The 17,144-nt window shown below is 37.9% G+C and overlaps 1 protein-coding gene across 3 annotated transcripts; it reads left to right on the top strand.

Annotated features, from left to right (window-relative positions):
- The first annotated feature begins 1,257 nt into the window (after window positions 1–1,257).
- LOC149258299 (kinesin-like protein KIN-13B) lies at window positions 1,258–9,923 on the top strand. Of its 3 annotated transcripts, XM_089415035.1 has the most exons (14): window positions 1,258–1,391; window positions 1,547–1,807; window positions 2,243–2,472; window positions 2,550–2,771; window positions 3,746–3,946; window positions 4,259–4,366; window positions 5,008–5,085; window positions 5,223–5,308; window positions 5,823–5,978; window positions 6,100–6,402; window positions 7,807–8,025; window positions 8,121–8,691; window positions 8,783–8,848; window positions 9,140–9,923. In XM_089415035.1, the coding sequence occupies exons 3-14, from the start codon at window positions 2,329–2,331 to the stop codon at window positions 9,326–9,328; spliced, it is 2,343 nt and encodes a 780-aa protein (XP_089271161.1). In that variant the 5' UTR covers window positions 1,258–1,391; window positions 1,547–1,807; window positions 2,243–2,328; the 3' UTR covers window positions 9,329–9,923. The 3 variants fall into 3 exon arrangements, with proteins under 3 accessions (XP_089271161.1, XP_089271166.1, XP_089271165.1); XM_089415040.1 differs by lacking the exon at window positions 1,258–1,391 and having other exon boundaries at window positions 1,436–1,807; window positions 2,255–2,472; XM_089415039.1 differs by lacking the exon at window positions 1,258–1,391 and having other exon boundaries at window positions 1,436–1,807; window positions 2,224–2,472.
- Window positions 9,924–17,144: the final 7,221 nt, after the last annotated feature.

Here is a 17,144-nt window from a genome sequence, read left to right as displayed (position 1 = left end):
ACTCATATCCTTAACTAAATCACTAAACTATAAATAACATCTAAGTCCATCCTATAATGATTATGTCAACATTTCTTCATCTTAAAAAACAAGCCAACTTAAAATAATAACTTTTTATTTATTTATCAATAGTTCATATTTAATAAATACAAATAATTTAATAACATTAAATATAAAACATTTAAAAATATTTTTTTCATACTTATAACTTTTTATTTATAAATATCAATCATTAACCAAAATATCCAACATCGTCCCCACATAACATCTACAATCATGCTAATGATTTCCTTCCCACCATTTAAGGAGTGATGTAAACCAGTTTTCATAGAAATAAATTAACCAGACTTAGCATCAATGACTTCCATGCGGAAAATGATCATGCCAGCTATTCCCCTCCTTGGGGGCCAATGTATGTGATATAAACCCTGGGTTTTCATAGAAATAAATTAGCCAGACTTAGCATCAATGACTTCCCTATGGAAAATGATCATGCCAGCTATGCCCCCTCCTTGGGGGCCAAGTTAAACATGGGCTGTTCCTGAAATACAATATCATATAAACCCCACTCACACCTGATACTTCTAAAAATTCAAAGGGGACGCCGAGTATTTCACTGTACGAAGAAAATTCAAATTCAAACAGTAAAATATTTGTTTATTCAAAGCACCCACCAACACCGAGAATCACAATCTTGAATTTCCCTCCCACAGCCCGACATTCAAACGATGGAGGGCGCGCGGGAGCATATCCACGGCCCCAACCAACAATGGAAACGGCCCGAATTCCAATCAATGAAGACCTTCACAGTCTCCACTCATCACCCTGCCCGTCAGTGGGGTCAATCCTGCCATTGGATTGCGAGATCGAGCCATACAGACAGGGTTGAGAATTCAATTAGGGTTCGTTGTGGTAAATTTAAATTTAAATATCTATTTTAAAATTATATATATGAAGTTGGAATGAAATTTATAAGAAATTTCGGAGGGTTTCTTTATATTTTCTGGATGGTAAATTAGTAAACCGCGGTTTTTTATATTTGTAGATGATAAATCAGTAAACGGTTAGTTTTGATTATAAGACCCTGTTATAAATGAATTGAAGAACATTTTAACTCTAAACCATTTAAACTAAACCAAACCTTACAAGAATTGAAAAATAATCAACAACTAGCACATTTTAACTCTAAACCATTTCAACTAAACCTTAAGATTATCTATATTACATCCAAATTCTGTTTCCAAAAATTGTAATAAGTCAGATTAATCATTTCATTTCCACATTTGTCATCTTCGCCGTTGGATTTCTTTAAGAGACACGATCTTTAACGCAGCACGGACAGCAGGGTCTCTCGGACTGGAAACGGTCAGACTGGTCAAGTCTGTCTTATGGTAAATGGGAACTCCCCCGTCGGGTGAATTAAAAGACCCACTTGGACCTTGCCGTTAGATTTGATTTTACATATTTTGAAAACCGAGGAATTAGGAAAAATATGTTTATGCTTTTTAATAATTATATTTTGAGTCAATTTCTGCCTTCTGAACAGAGGATAGGAGAGGAGATGCAAGGCAGAAACGACTAAGAAGAGGACCAGGGTTAGGAGGAACTTATTATATACACTCACCATTCTTCTTCTTGCCTCTCACCCTCTTCTCCTTGGAATTCCCTTCCATTTGTACCCGCTTTTGTTAACTATTGTAAACTTCCTGTAAAAGTACGGAGCATGAGTTTTGCTTTCCCTGCTGTTTGATGGAGATGCTGCCCCGAGGTCTTCTGATTGCTTGATTCTGATTGACACACTGCTCATGTAAGAACCCATTGTTGGTTTTTATTAAACCTGCTTCTAATTTTGAATTTTCTCAGGCGCTGGCTTTAGTTGTTAATATATTCTATTCATTTGGGTACACTTTGGCGATTCTCAGAATTTGCGTTTGAAGTATTGAGTTTGTACTGATTTTCTAAGTTCCGGATATGGAATTGTAGTCTGAGGTTGGAATGATGCTCTATTGTTTAGCGATATATGCGCTGTTTGGAATGTGTGCTGATTATTGTTTCCTCATTGTGTTTATCGAATGTGTTCATGGGTTTTGTAGTTGAGCTCTGCAAAAGGGGTTGAGGCTGTTCCACTGCCTGCCGCGTCTGCTTTTTCCTTTTGTTTAGAATATCTATTGGAAAATCTTATTTTTGGGATTGATCATTCTAAATGTGTATGTTTGTACTTAGACTGCTGCTCTGATCACAGTTTTGGGGGCAGGCTTGTATTGGTTCGGACTTGTTCGAAGCCTCTCTGGAATATATTGAGGGTGATTAGAATCCCCAGTTGTGAGCATGATAGGAAGACAAATGCAGCAGACAAGCGCTGCAATGCAGAACATACGCCACCACAACATGGAGGCTTCTGGTGACCCTATGTTTGGGAAGCTGCTGCAATCTGCTGGCCTTCAACATCTGGCATCTGCTGCCAACTTGCAGGTTGGTTCATTCCCTTCTTTGTAATCAATCAAAATAATGGACGGCGCCTGATGTGCTTCGCTGAAATTGTGAAGCAGGATTATACAAACTATGGTATTCAAGCAGCTGACAGCAAGTCGAGGATGTACAAAACAAACAGGGCTGCGAATGGTGGTGTAGAGCTCTATTCTGAGCCTTCAACTCCTCCAGTTTATTCAAGGTCTTCAAGTCAGAAGAACGTGGATGGTAGACTATCCCCAAGTGAATTGAGTCCTGGTATTTTGGACCTACACTCCATTGACACTGAGCTCTTGCCTGAGGTAAGTGTCAGAGCTTTGCCTCCTATAGCTGACAACGTTATTGTATTTTTTGTGTTGTTGGAAATATCTCTGTTTTGTCGTGGGGCCTATGCTGCCTTTGCAAGTGAAATGGCTTCGAAAAGTTTGAAAGTGATACCAGTTGTTGCCTATAGAGAACCATTAACCATTAGCATGAACCCACTATTCTCAAACCTGCCAATTGATACAGGGCCTATGCTCCACAGATATGATAAATCCCTCAAATTTTGAAATCCAAGGGTTTATACTCTGGGGCCATGAAAGTTTTTGAATTATCCAAATCTACTAATTATTGCCATTGAGTAAACATTCAATCTCGCCTGCCTTGCATGGAAGTCTCTTCTGATGTTAATCCCGGATCATAGTCTGTATCAGAGTATTCAAAGATCCGTTTCCATGACTCGTTGCCTTGCCTTATTGAGTCGGGCTTGTAGCACGATTCCTTGGAAATTAAATCACTGATCTCCATTGTGTACGGTTGACTTACTACATCCAAGGTAATCGCCAAGCTATGGGCACCCAATGACAGATGTTACCCAGTCGCTACTACATGCAGAACATCTATGCATGTTGGGAAATCTTATCACATACATTCTATAATGCATATCTCAGTGTCTTGATAAGTAAATACAAATTCTAATATAAGGTCTATAGTCCTTTGGTCGAAGGGGGCATTAGTTATTAATTTGATCCATTCACTGATGGACTACAATGGGTAGAAATGCTGAGAAAATTATAGTGCTATTTAGATTTGGTTTGTGTAAATGGGTTCAAACTTCATCAACATTGTACATTCTATTTAGATGTCATTTTGACACTTAGAGAATCCGATTATAATATCATTGTTAGAACTGTTATTTTGCTGGAATGGAGTATAGAAATTTACTTGAAGGGCCAACCGACTCTGTTGTGTGTGCTCTGTATTGTCATCTCATGTACACTTCCTTATCATGCAGGCATCTGTACCGGGGTTGTATGATACCAGCTCTCCTTTCATTTCATTAGCCGAGAGGGAACTTGAAATTGATTCTGATGTATTTTCATCTGGCAGTAAGCAACAAGCTAACAGAATGAGGGTTCCATTGGATAGTGGCATGCTAAGAGGTGTCCCTAGTGATAGAGAGAAAGCTGGTGCAGGGGCCAAAATCAAAGTTGTGGTAACTTGGATTCACTTTTTCTTTAGTTTTAGCAGCTTCATAGTAATAGATTCAACCTGGAACTTCTTATTTCCTTTTGTTAGTCTCTTTTACCTGCAGCCATCATGTTTCTCACAAGGATGTTAAGTGTATTTGTTTGGAGGATTGACGATGAATTCATAAACTATGAAATAAGATAGTGAATATAATGATTTCCACCGATCCTCTGCAATCATGTTATTTGAGATGAGCTTGCTGTTATTTTTATTGTGACACGAATTTTTGTTCTCACACATTGGTTTTGCAACATATGTGATGTTGGTTGTTTAACAGGTTCGTAAAAGGCCTCTCAACAAAAAGGAGATTTCTAAGAAAGAAGAAGATATTATAACCATTGAACCAAACCATACTTCTCTTACAGTTCACGAGACTAAGCTTAAGGTTGGTTGTTTTTATGGCAGATTATCCTACAAGTGGATTCGTCGTTGACAATGTCTTGCCCATGCTAAACACTTGTATTTTATTTTTTATTTTTTTCCTTCTGATTTTGACTATCTTGAATTTGGTTTGTTTTAGAATGAATATGTTCTATGTACTCTATCTTGATGATGTGTTCAATTCTTATCTCGATCTTCAGTTGTTTCTATCGATCCCTTTAGGCTTCTTAGGGGCATAAATAAAAGTTGAAAGCTCATCTGTCTCTCTCAAATGCTAAGGTTCTCAAATCCTGAAGGAAATGTTGACAATTTGAATGCTCAAGTATCAAAGATGAATAAATGCTATTAAAAGTGAGCTGTGCATTTTTGCTCTGGGAATGCTATTGTCTAATTCTAAATTATTCACTCCTGTGATATTCTAGATGAATTTAGTTGCTTGCAGAAGAAACCCTTTGCAAGCTGCTATTTGACTGGTCCTCATATGAATAATAGTCTTCTAATTCTTTACTGCTTGACTTTAATATTGTCTATGATTTAAAGTAAATCTCGAAGGCATACTCCTATACGGAAGGTCAAGACTCAAGATTTGTCTTGCTTGAAATGTGCTTTTATTTCTAAAAACTACAATATGCCTTTATATTGCAGGTGGACTTGACTGCATATGTTGAGAAACATGAATTTGTTTTTGATGCAGTGTTAGATGACCAAGTGTCTAACGATGAGGTCAGCTAACACCCCAAGTGATATACTTTTATGATTTTCTATACATTTTGAATAAACTGTTGGTTGGGGACTACGGTATGTTAGCATGGACATTGACATATGTAATAACTTCCCATACTTCTTTGTTTGTTTTGTAGGTGTACAGAGTGACTGTTGAACCCATTGTTCCAGCAATATTTCAACGGACTAAAGCAACATGCTTTGCATATGGGCAAACAGGCAAGTATTTCTGTTGTATTCTATTTCTTGTGATCTTATCAATGTTAAAGTGCCCATCTCATCTCTATTCTGGGATGTATTGTAATGATTATTTCATTTTATAGTATGCTTTAAGTCATAGTAACAGATAAAGGTGAAGTTTTCCAGCAGTGGTCATTGCATACTAAGTCGTTATTGCCAGCCTATATCTTTATAACAGGGTTAAGATCATTTGTTATAACAGTGGTATAACAGTTGATATCATTATACCGTTGTATTTCTCCAGCAGATGACATTCCATATTAAGTCCCACAATACTAATTTGAACTGTTATCACAACACTGGGATTCATCTATTGTGCGGAAGAACCTGCTAGTAGCCAGAAAAAAGGGCCTTACATCTTGGGGACAATGTGGTCTTTTGATCTGTATTGTTGCATAGGCTCATTCAAATTTCACTTCTCTATCTAGAAATAAACATTCAAGCACTTCCATGTATTCACCTAAACATTTGTTTTGACCTTGTTATGTGACAGGCAGCGGAAAGACTTTTACCATGCAGCCCTTGCCACTGAAGGCCTCCCAGGACATTCTGAGATTAATGGACCAAGTTTACAAAAATCAAGGATATCAATTGTGCTTCAGTTTCTTTGAAATTTATGGTGGCAAGCTTTATGATCTACTGAGTGAAAGGAGGTTGTGTTTCAACCTATCATAATTTTGGGATTTTTCACCTCTAGGGATGTTCATTGATGAATAAGATTAAAGCAATATTCCTAAAAATGGTTCCCTTGGATGACCTTTATTTTGGGTACAGGAAGCTTTGCATGAGAGAAGATGGCAAACAGCAAGTCTGTATTGTGGGCCTGCAGGAGTTCAGAGTATATGATGTGGAGACTATCAAAGATTTCATTGAAAAAGGAAATGCTTCTAGGAGCACTGGCACAACAGGAGCAAATGAGGAGTCATCACGTTCTCATGCAATTCTTCAACTTGTCATCAAAAGATCAGTTGATGGCAGTGAATCAAAGCCTGCTCGTTTGGTTGGGAAACTCTCATTCATAGATCTTGCTGGAAGTGAGCGTGGTGCTGATACCACAGATAATGATCGCCAAACAAGGTTTGCAAATAAGCCTTCTGATCGGTATACTATGTGCTGTGATTTTAGGACATTATTAGAATACTCATTTTCTTTGTGAACTGTACTTCTCTTTACCAAAGTAAGTGTTGGCTTTGAACCTTGTGTGAGCCCTCAAAGACCAAAACATATATATTACTAGTATGGAATATAAAGAACATGAAGGACATGGAAATCCGAGTATCCAACATGTGACACAAATTAATGAATTGCACACAAAAATGAAATATAGACAAAGATTCAATTTAGAAACTAAAATATTTACATGATGATACAAATTTCATCATACATACAACTAGTACTACGTCAATGACGATAATTGACAAACGCACAATAAATTGACAGCAATTGTAGTCCCACTTCCAACAAATGAAGCTCTTGCAGACCCTGATAAAATTGAAGGGGGGGGGGGAGGCATTGTCAATGGGGGCATTCCTCCCCTTCCTTTGCCCTTTTCCAACTTCCCTTGATTGAGACATGATTGCGGTGATATGAAGAAAAAACAGATTGCCGAAAGGAAAACAAGTTGCTGTAGGAAAAACAGACTGCTGTAGCAAAAATAAAAAAATGGATGGCAAATCCACTTACCAGCACTTTGACTCCTCTAAAACTGGTTACTCTCCTTTATTAATACTGCCCTTGATTGTGCCATGATTGCTGTGATATGAAGAAAAAACAGATTGCCGTAAGAAAAACAAATTGCTGTAGGAAAAACAGACTGCTGTAGCAAAAATAAAAAAATATGGATGGCAAATCCACTTACCAGCACTTTGACTCCTCTATAACTGGATACTCTCCTTTATTCACACTGCCCTTGATTGAGTCATGATTGCTGTGATATGAAGAAAAAACAGATTGCTGTAAGAAAAACAAATTGCTGTAGGAAAAACAGGCTGCTGGAGCAAAAATAAAAAAAAGTATGGATGGCAAATCCACTTACCAGCACTTTGACTCCTAAAACTGGTAACTCTCCTTTATTCACACTCCCACAGCTCCCAAAATGTGACTGCATGAGTGAAAAACAGGGGCAAAAACAAGCAGACACGTGTACGAAAATCATGACACAAGCCTGACACATGTCAAAAACGGCACAGGACATGAGTCAAATTTGTGTCTGACATGTGCCAGGCTCGTGTCGTGTCCGACACAAAGGATACAAGGGGCGGGTGCGTCAAGTAACTTGTGTATATATATATATATACACACACACACACAAGATATGTATATATATATATCTTGTCAGCTAACAAAGATATATATATATATATATCTTTTTTTTAGGGTTTCTTCTGTGAAAAAAGTTTTCAGTTTTTAATAGGGAAGTTTGGTTTTGTTAGATAAGGTTAAAGTTCTAATTTGCTATTGGCAATTCTGTTTGCCCTGCAGAATGGAAGGAGCGGAGATCAATAAGAGCTTGCTTGCTTTGAAAGAATGCATACGTGCTCTAGATAATGATCAAGTTCACATTCCATTTAGAGGGAGCAAGCTAACAGAAGTACTACGAGATTCATTTGTTGGCGACTCACGCACTGTCATGATATCCTGTATTTCTCCAAACTCAGGCTCTTGTGAACACACCCTGAACACACTAAGATATGCTGACAGGTGAGAATACTTGAAAAAATGAAGTAATGACATCTTCATTCTGTGGGATTACATTATTGTTTCCCATTGACAGCAGATATCTGTTTTTAATGCAGGGTTAAGAGTCTTTCAAAATCTAACAATTCAAAGAAGGATATGAGCTCTCCTGCTACAACACTGAGAGAGTCATCTAGTGCTCCACTGACTCTACCATTGTCGTCATCATTGCTTTCACAGCACACTTCTGAAAACAATAGCTTGGATCTTCAAAGTGATTGCAATAGATTTGGCTGGCATAAACAGTCAGATGGTGAGACTTACCAGCATTTTACAATGGATCATGGTCCCCCAAGTGGACGCGATGATAGCAATCTCTCTTCAGCATATTCAGATGCAAGAATGAACAATAATAATGCTGTTGTCAATGGGTATGATCCTTCCACTGCTGAGGAGTCACAGGAGCAAGACAAGCAAATTCCTTTCCAATCTTGGAGGAAGGGCAAAGCTGATAGATATTACAATCAGAATCCGAGAGAAGAAGCAATAAAGATGAATAATAATGTAGCTGCTGATAGGAGGCAAAGAGATATTTCTGGTGCAATCCATACAAGATTAAAGTCCAGGGATACAGTAGATTCAGATATGGATATTTTGGATCCTGACGAGGAACTTGATGCCATTCTTAAGGTATGGTTTTGTTGATTGCAACAGCCTTGTATTTGTAATGTTAATTATGGTCTATGAGCAATGACATTGTCTTTGTTTCCTACGATGGTAGGAAGAGGAGGATCTTGTGGTTGCTCATCGCAAACAAGTTGAAGACACAATAAATATTGTTATGGAGGTGAGCTAAACTGTTTGAACTTGGAGATACATTTATTTTCATAATTATATACTTACGAAAGCTCAATGAAGCAATTTCTTCTTTAGTCAATAATTATGATCAACTGGGATCTTTATTAACTATTGCATAGTCAATTTTGCTTTGGTTCCCTTATGTGTACAGGCACCTTGGTGTAGGGCTTGTATTCAACACTACATATTATGTCTTTGAACCTTAGCTGTTCCTTTCCTGAGTAGAGTAGCATATTATTAAGTAGAACTGATTATTTTATGGAGTTACGTTTATGTGCAGGAAATGAAGATGCTGTCTGAAGTGGATCAACCGGGAAACCAGATAGATAAATACATTTCCAAATTGACTGATATTCTTTCGCAAAAGGCAGCTGGAATACTAAGCTTGCAAAATCGGCTCGCACGATTTCAGAGGCTTCTTAGTGACCAGAATATTCTGTCTTGTCCAGATGGAGTTAAACCTGCATAATACAATCTACATAAGTGCAGAAGCTACTTATTTTCTGCTGTGCACAAAAGCAGAACGTGATACAGGTTTTAAGGATCCAATGCAAGACTACCAGCTTGATGTGCTTTCTTCCTTATGAACATATATGGATTATATTTTGGATTGGGATAGTAATACCTTATTACTGATAATAGGGTTTTCTGAGAGAGGTGTAGGTATGTATAATTTGTATCACTGCTTGAAAATTACCTTTAGAAGGGGTTGTCATATGCATCATGGAGTTGTAGCTATCATAGGTCTGTATGAGTTCCACATGGTAGTAATGCGCTATGGAGTTGCAGCTTGACCAGTTATCACATGTAGGGAAGCAGTTGCTATGTACAGAGTTTTGGAGAATATAGATACTTGTTGAGGCCTTTGAGGGATGTGGGTTTTCCCAATTAAGGAAAACTTATTGGAAATATGAGGAAAAGTTGTGTTTAAAGTTTAAACAGGGTTTTGAAACCATTAATTCGTAGATTTAATGGATGTGACAATGTCCAAGAGGGCTTTCAAGAATGTCCAAGCTACTTATCACAAAGTGAGTTGTTAGTCAATTGGCCACATCTTACAATCACCAGGCGCATTTGACTGTTAATTGTTGTTTACTGCTCTGCTTGCAATTTTGTTTCAATGCTATACCTATAGTATTGGCTTACTAGTTATTACCATTGCCATTATAATTATGCAGAATATGAGAATTTATGTTTCTCTTGTGCACATGCAATGCAATATCTGATAATGTGCTTATCCTAAATTGGTTCGACTAGTAACAGTAAGAAACACTGCTAGATTGGTTCAACATATTATAGTAAAGGGGGATTGAACATACATATAATTGCAATAACATAGCAGTCATGTCAAACAACATGCTGAATTCAGTTCAATCAACTCATTTCGTTAATTGAATTCTCACTGTCAGCTATCTGTCTGCCTGCAGTGTGCACAGCTCTCATAGTTCATTATATCCAAATTTATGAAGCAATCTCAAGACTCATAATAATGAATCTAACTGTATTTTCTAACGAACCAACTGCATTTGGTTACATTTTTTGGTTTTCTTCCTCTTCCACTTAGAGATCTAAAGTTTGGGGTGACCTTCATGTTCTTTGGAGTGATCACTCATGGCAGGGATGGAATCCTCTATTGCTATGGTCATTCCAGAATCCAAACACGGTGCTAGACTGTCCTTCAAATTCACTAGTGTATGCTTGTTGACCAGATCTTTTGTTTGGCCCATTGCTGTTGCATCCTTGCTGCTAATTAATTCTTGTAACGTCTTTTGTTGCTTTTAACGTATTGACCCTTGCCAGAGTTCTCTAAATTTTCTAAGATATTTCAACACTAGGTGTTCCTCATAAATTTACCTTTAAACATTTTTTTTCCCTAATTTGTAGGCTTTATTTTTGGGCTTGGTCCAGAATCCCATCATATTGCTGCTGATGGCCTAGAATGGCATGCACATAACTCAGCTAATGAGGCTTCAATTGTGTTATGCAAGAATCTTGTTGACCAGTCCTGACAGTTATGAGTTTCACAGACCTTGTTTCAACCTTTCTTTTAAAATACAATTTTATGTGCTCCTTTTCTTATTGCTCTTGAACCTGAGATAGCAGCAAAACAGAAGTAGAGCTTTTCAAAGTTAAAGGGAGTTGTTCCTGTTTTCTTTCTTGTGTAATAGATTGTATGATCTCTCAGTATTCATGAACTTTTAATGACCAATGGTACCTTTGCTAGTGACCTTTGTATTAGTTTTCCCACTCGTGTCTCCTTGTTGCATACAATCAGCACTAATAGAACGTTTGAACGCCTATCCACATGCTTCCGCTACTGAATTTAATGTAATATCCATATGTTGGCCTTTTGCTTCCGCTACTGAATTTAGTGTAATATCCATATGTTGACCTTTGGACGCTTTGTAGTATATTTCTTGCTCGGTCTGCTGATTTTGGCTCAATTTGGATGTGGTGAAACTTGTAGAATCTGCTATTATTGTTTCTTATTCCTCCTTTCACCTCCCAGTATTTGATATTTCTATGTAATGCTGTTGATCTCTCATCGTTAACTTTCTCGTAGTTCTTTTATCATTGACTTCTACAGCTGTTTCCTTTGTTGTTTGGTTACCCATTTTGGGGAAGGGCTGGTTACCCTTGTTTGGTTACCCATTTTGGGGAAGGGCTGGTTACCCTTGTTTGGTTACCCATTTTGGGGAAGGGCTGGTTACCCTTGTTTGGTTAACTTTCTTGTAGGCCTTTGATACTTTAACATTGTTGTTATGTCCCAATAGTGGCACTTGACCTAGCCCCTTCTGTAACCTGTGCTAGACCATTTCCTTTCACTTGCATTTTGGTACTACGATCTGCCATTTTTCTTGTTAGTCAACGTCACTCCCCAAGATGGCTCCACACAAGCCAATTGGTTTACACCTCATAGGCTGATTTGTTTGATATAAAGATGATCATAAATAGCCATTTTTCTTGTTAGTCAAAGTTGCTCCCCAAGGTAAATTGGCTCCACACAAGCCAATTGGTTTACACCTCATAGGCTGATTTGTTTGATATAAAGATGATCATAAATAGATGATTCTTCTTGGCTAGAATATTTTTCATGTTAAATGGTTGCTATAAATAAAGGTAGAGTGGGACTATCTTTCTATAAATACCTACAAGCGGTTGCCACATTTGAGTTGTAATTGGCCATTGTTTCAAGCATGCAGCTCAAAACCAATAGATAGCTACAAGTGGTTGCCACATTTGAGTTGTAATTGGCCATTGTTTCAAGCATGCAGCTCAAAAACAATGGATAGCTTGGTTATTGAATAGGGGTATGATAACATGACAACAATTTTGTCTTTCCTCAACTTTGAATTTCTTAAAAAATGCATATTCACATAATTCAGGGACTTTGAGACAAGCGTTCATACACAACGTATAGGGTATCAATGTTTACGTGGTTAAAACTATCCTGCTTTATCATGACTGTTATTGTTTTGTAAAACAATTGTTTGTTATTCCCTTACCTATGCTTGTTACCAATCAATCATTGTTTCATTACCAAAACACAGTGACAACTCATTGTGGGTTGACAGCCTAGTGTTTATTAATTTTCACACTATAACATGTACTAACCATCACAATTAACTTGATTATATTAGAAAAAAATGTTAAAACTTATGTGATGTTTATGTAGAAGATTGTGGACAAATAACATTTAGTGTATATGTAAGATGATGAAGACTTGTTTTGTTTTGTTTTTCTGATATATATATTTTTAAATTATATGTCAGAACTAGCTTGAGTTTGGGCTGGGGTTAGCCCATATGTTGGATGGAAGAACTATCTATTCAACTACGGGATGCTGTCTCCCGGATTGTGAGAGACTTGGTGAAGCTTGAATAGCTTGTGGGGCAGTTTTTATACCCCATAATTGGCTCCCACCCTCAACTCCTCCAATGAGATTTGAACTTGAGACTTGTTGGAGACTAAACCCCACACAAATCAATTGGTTTGCACTTCATAGGTTGATTTTTGTTTGATATGAAAATGATCATAAATGTATGATTCTTTTGGCTAGAATATTTTTCATTTTAAATGGTTGCTATGAATAAAGCTAGAGTGGGAATAGCTTTTCTATAAATCCCTCCAAGTGGTTGCCTCATTTGAGTTGTAATTGGTCATTATTTCAAGCATGCAACACAAAACAATAGCTAGCTTGGTTATTGAATAAGGGTATGATGATATAACCACAATTATCTTTTCTCAACTTTGAATTTCTTAAAAAAGGGGTATATTCACATAATTCAAGGACTTTGAGACAAATGTTCATACACAAAGTGTAGGGCACCAATGTTTATGTGGTTAAAACTATCTTGCTTATTGAGGTTGTTATTGTTGATTTGTGTAGTTGTTTGTTATTGCCTTATGTTTCTTACCAACCAATCATTGTTTCCTCACCAAAACACATTGACAACTCATTGTGGTTTGAAGCCTTGATCCAAAATGGATCCTGGATAAATCTTTAAGTCTGAAAGACTTCATATAAGAGGTAAAGGGTGCCAAATGGCACAAATCCTTTGTAGATTAGAGGAAAATGAAAGTCGCAGGTTGCTTTCAGGAGTAGTCTCATTGTAGAGATCTCATTCTGAATCCAACGCAACTCGAATGGACAAAAATAGACTTAGAATGCAAAAGTTATTGCAGAAAGAAGATGTCTTTGTTCTTTGGGAAAAAGAGGCAAAAACACAAAGAAATGACCAAAAACAGGGCTATCGGAGGATTAAACCAACAATGAACAGGAGTTGTCGGAGCTGGTTGATCAGTGGTCCAGATTCGATCGGCAAATTGCAATCAGCGGTGGCAGGCAGAGGATATTGGATCAGGTTATATGATTATTGCGATCGCGATATTGCAATCAATGATTATAGTGGAGCGCACATTAAATGGCTCAGGGTATGTGCGATATGCGATTGCGACAAGTCTCATCGCAATATCGCATCGGAGCTACGCAACGACGCGGGGCCATATATATGTATATATGCGATGCGATAGTTGGACCGACGGGGCCATAGGCGGTAATTGATATATTTTGAAGTCCGTCAAAACGCAGTTTTATGTGTAATTTCGCATATTTCTTTTGATAAACGAAAAGTGAAGGAATGCGTCGATGCGATGAATTTGGACCCGAAGGGGTTCCTAAATGCAAATGAATAATATTTCAAATTTGCCATAAGGCCATTTTGTGGGATTTTCAACGTTTTAATGTATTTTTGAAATACAAAAGGGAAGCCATGGAATAGGCACTGCGACTTGCGATAAGCGATTTCAGGCGGACTCGATAGGGATATAGTGCGCATTTATGAAGATTTGAAGTCTGATGAACAATGTTCTCTGTGGATTTTAACCGTGTTTAGTGTATTTTCCTGTTTAAGCCGAGAATGCCAAAATTTGGGGATTTCAAAGGCCCGATGGCCCCTTCCGTTACAGTACAGATGGCCGCCATCCAAGAGGGCGTTTAGCAATGATTGCTAACGCTTAGAGAGGGGATTTGAGCGGGACCAAAGCAGGGAGCCAGAGAGCCCGAGAGGGAAAATGAATCGACAGCACCGATTTGGCTTAAAAAGCCATAGAACGACAGAGACAAGGGTTGTTGAAGGTTGTTGCTGAAAGCGAAGCCAAAGCAGGAAGTTAAGGTGAAAAAGAGCAAAAAGAGGTAGTGCAGAAGGAAAAAGAACAACCAAGGGAGTCAGTTGGAAGTCAAGTGAAAAGCCAAGAGAACTGCAAACTGATAGAGGGCCAAAGAAGCCAGAGCCAGAGTCAGAGCCAAGGGCCAGAGCTTCAAGAGCCAGGGAATGACGTGGTGTCTGAAGCCACTGTTTTTGTGCAAAACAGTGGGAGTTGAGCCTAGAGCTTGTAAAAAGGATTTATACCATAATCCTAGAGAGCCTAGTTGAGTTGACTAGAGCTCACGGAGATGTAGCCCAAAAATTTTGGGTGAACTCCTAATTAAATTGCTATTCTGTGTGTTTTGTTTATTGCTGCATTAGTATTTATTGTATGTATTTACATATTAGCATAAACAACAGATTCTAAAGCACATAAACGACCAACAATAAATATAAGCATGCACCTATAATTTCAAGTATTTTTATTCCGCATTGGTTAATCAATAAGACTTGGGAATATTTAAAGCTTTGGAAGTGGGAGAGGTTCTTGTAAGTTAAACAAGAAGCCTAAGTGCCCCATTTTCAGATCAAACCTAGTATTTACATGATTCGTAAACTGCCGTGAATATTTTACTGGACAGTTCGTCACAACATATATGATAATATTATATTAAAAATATGAGATTCTACACTATTACAGTTTTATTAAATTTTAAGATCTGTAGATTTTATTGCAATTAATGCATGCATGCGAATGAAAATTATGCAGAAAAATAGAGAACGACAAAATACGCGTGCACACACACACACACAAGACACAAAATATGTTATGGGAAACCCTTTCGAGAGAAAACTCGGCTTGAAGGTGAGGTCGCTTCACTCCCTTTCTCTGTCTAGAAATATGGTTCCAGGTACAAAGAAGTAAGGTCTGTGGTCCGTGGGTTGTTACAGTGCACAAATTCTCTTTTTGTGCTCTACCTCCTATCTCTCCTCACTTTCTTTGTTCAACTATGGAACAAAATGCTCTCTAAAAAATGGAATGCCTCTTCCTCTTAGTGGCTCGGTTATAACACATCTCAATAGCCTACTAGTGGTTAAGTTTGACTACATCAACTCTTAATTAGAGTTACAATATAAACTCTTCTAGAGTCTTTTACATAAAAAACATGTGGCTAACCCCTTTTCCATGAATAATGGGGGCTGACACGACATCCTCTCGAATTATAGGTGTGAGAATAGGAAGACCAACTTTCAAGTGGCATAAATTTGGCATACGTATTTCAATTGACGCACTTCTTACATAGTTAGAAAGATCTCTATGTGTAGAATGACATGAAAAGGTGTTGCGCTAAAGTTCCAAATTTCACCCCAAAAAATGTAGTTTGATGCCTCAAAACGCTTTCGAAAGGGTTTAGATATCGTTTCGCCAAATTGAGTCTTGCTGGTAAAAATGGTCCCATGAGCTGATTCCTCCACTTTTTCCACTTTGAATGCATTGAGATGGATGACAAACAATATAATGATCCAAATAGATCATACTCAAAAAAAGAGTTTGATCCTGGCTCAGAACGAACGCTAGCTATATGCTTAACACATGCAAGTCGAACGTGGCTCGCGGAGGAAAGATTCCAACTTGTCGATGTAGTCCCAAAAAGTGACGGCGAGAGGGGACACCCCTGCTTAACTCCTCTTAACTCCTATGGTACTCTATCTGAAGTGATAGAGGTCGTGTGCCGTACGAAGGCAGCCAAGGACCGACTCGTATAGGAGGGCAGGTCTATTCAGGCAAACTTCTTCTGGGTATTCATTCTCAAAATGAAAGCTTGCTTCACGTGTTCGGAAAACGTTGAAAGGTGCGAAGCCGCCCTATTTTGGGATGCTTTTGGTCCCCAAAAGCTTCTATTGAATGAGGTAAGAAATTTTTTCCTCCACCTTAAGAATTTTTTCCTCCACCTTCTCTCTGGTGTACCATTTAGCTTTGCTTGAAGGTCATCCTTTCAACACAATCTGCCAAAGGTCATACTACCCCTGTTTTGTAGTTCTGGACCTCTTTTGCAAAACTGTATCTTCTGTCAAATCTGCCTGAGCATTTGGTGCCAAATCCTCCACGGAAGGTAGAAGGTAGGATTTGTTCCTCTTCGTGATCTAGCATGGAAGACTCATAGAGTTTCAAATTCTCCACATTTACAACTAAGTAAATGCACATATATGGTGGTAAACTAAGTCAATAGGCATTATCACCCACCTTTTCTAGTATCTCAAAGGGACCATACCTCAAAGCCTTGATTTTCTTACCAGGTCCTTGCAACCTCTCATTTTTCAACAGTAACCATACTTTGTCTCCTATCTTGAATGGTTTTTATGTTATGTGCTGATCATGCTTGGCCTTATACTTCTTTTGCGACTTCTGCAGTGTTTCTTGTACATGTAGATGGATTTGTCGGATTTTCTTTATAAATTTTTCAGCCTTCAAAGCATCTCCTTTAATATCTTCCCTCACTCCTCCTTGTTGCCCATATGCAATGTCCAATGGTGAAGACGACAAATATCCAAAACAAGTTTCAAATGGGGACTTTCCTGTAGAAGTGTGGACTACTCTATTGTAAGAATATTGTATATATATCATATTTTCATCCC

This window comes from Pinus tabuliformis, chromosome 6 (genome assembly GCF_031772625.1).
Source record: "Pinus tabuliformis cultivar Carrire ecotype Pingquan chromosome 6, CPIR1, whole genome shotgun sequence".
Taxonomy (NCBI): domain Eukaryota; kingdom Viridiplantae; phylum Streptophyta; class Pinopsida; order Pinales; family Pinaceae; genus Pinus; species Pinus tabuliformis.
Note: the sequence above shows the minus strand (reverse complement) of the source record. Positions and strands in the feature narration are given on the sequence as shown.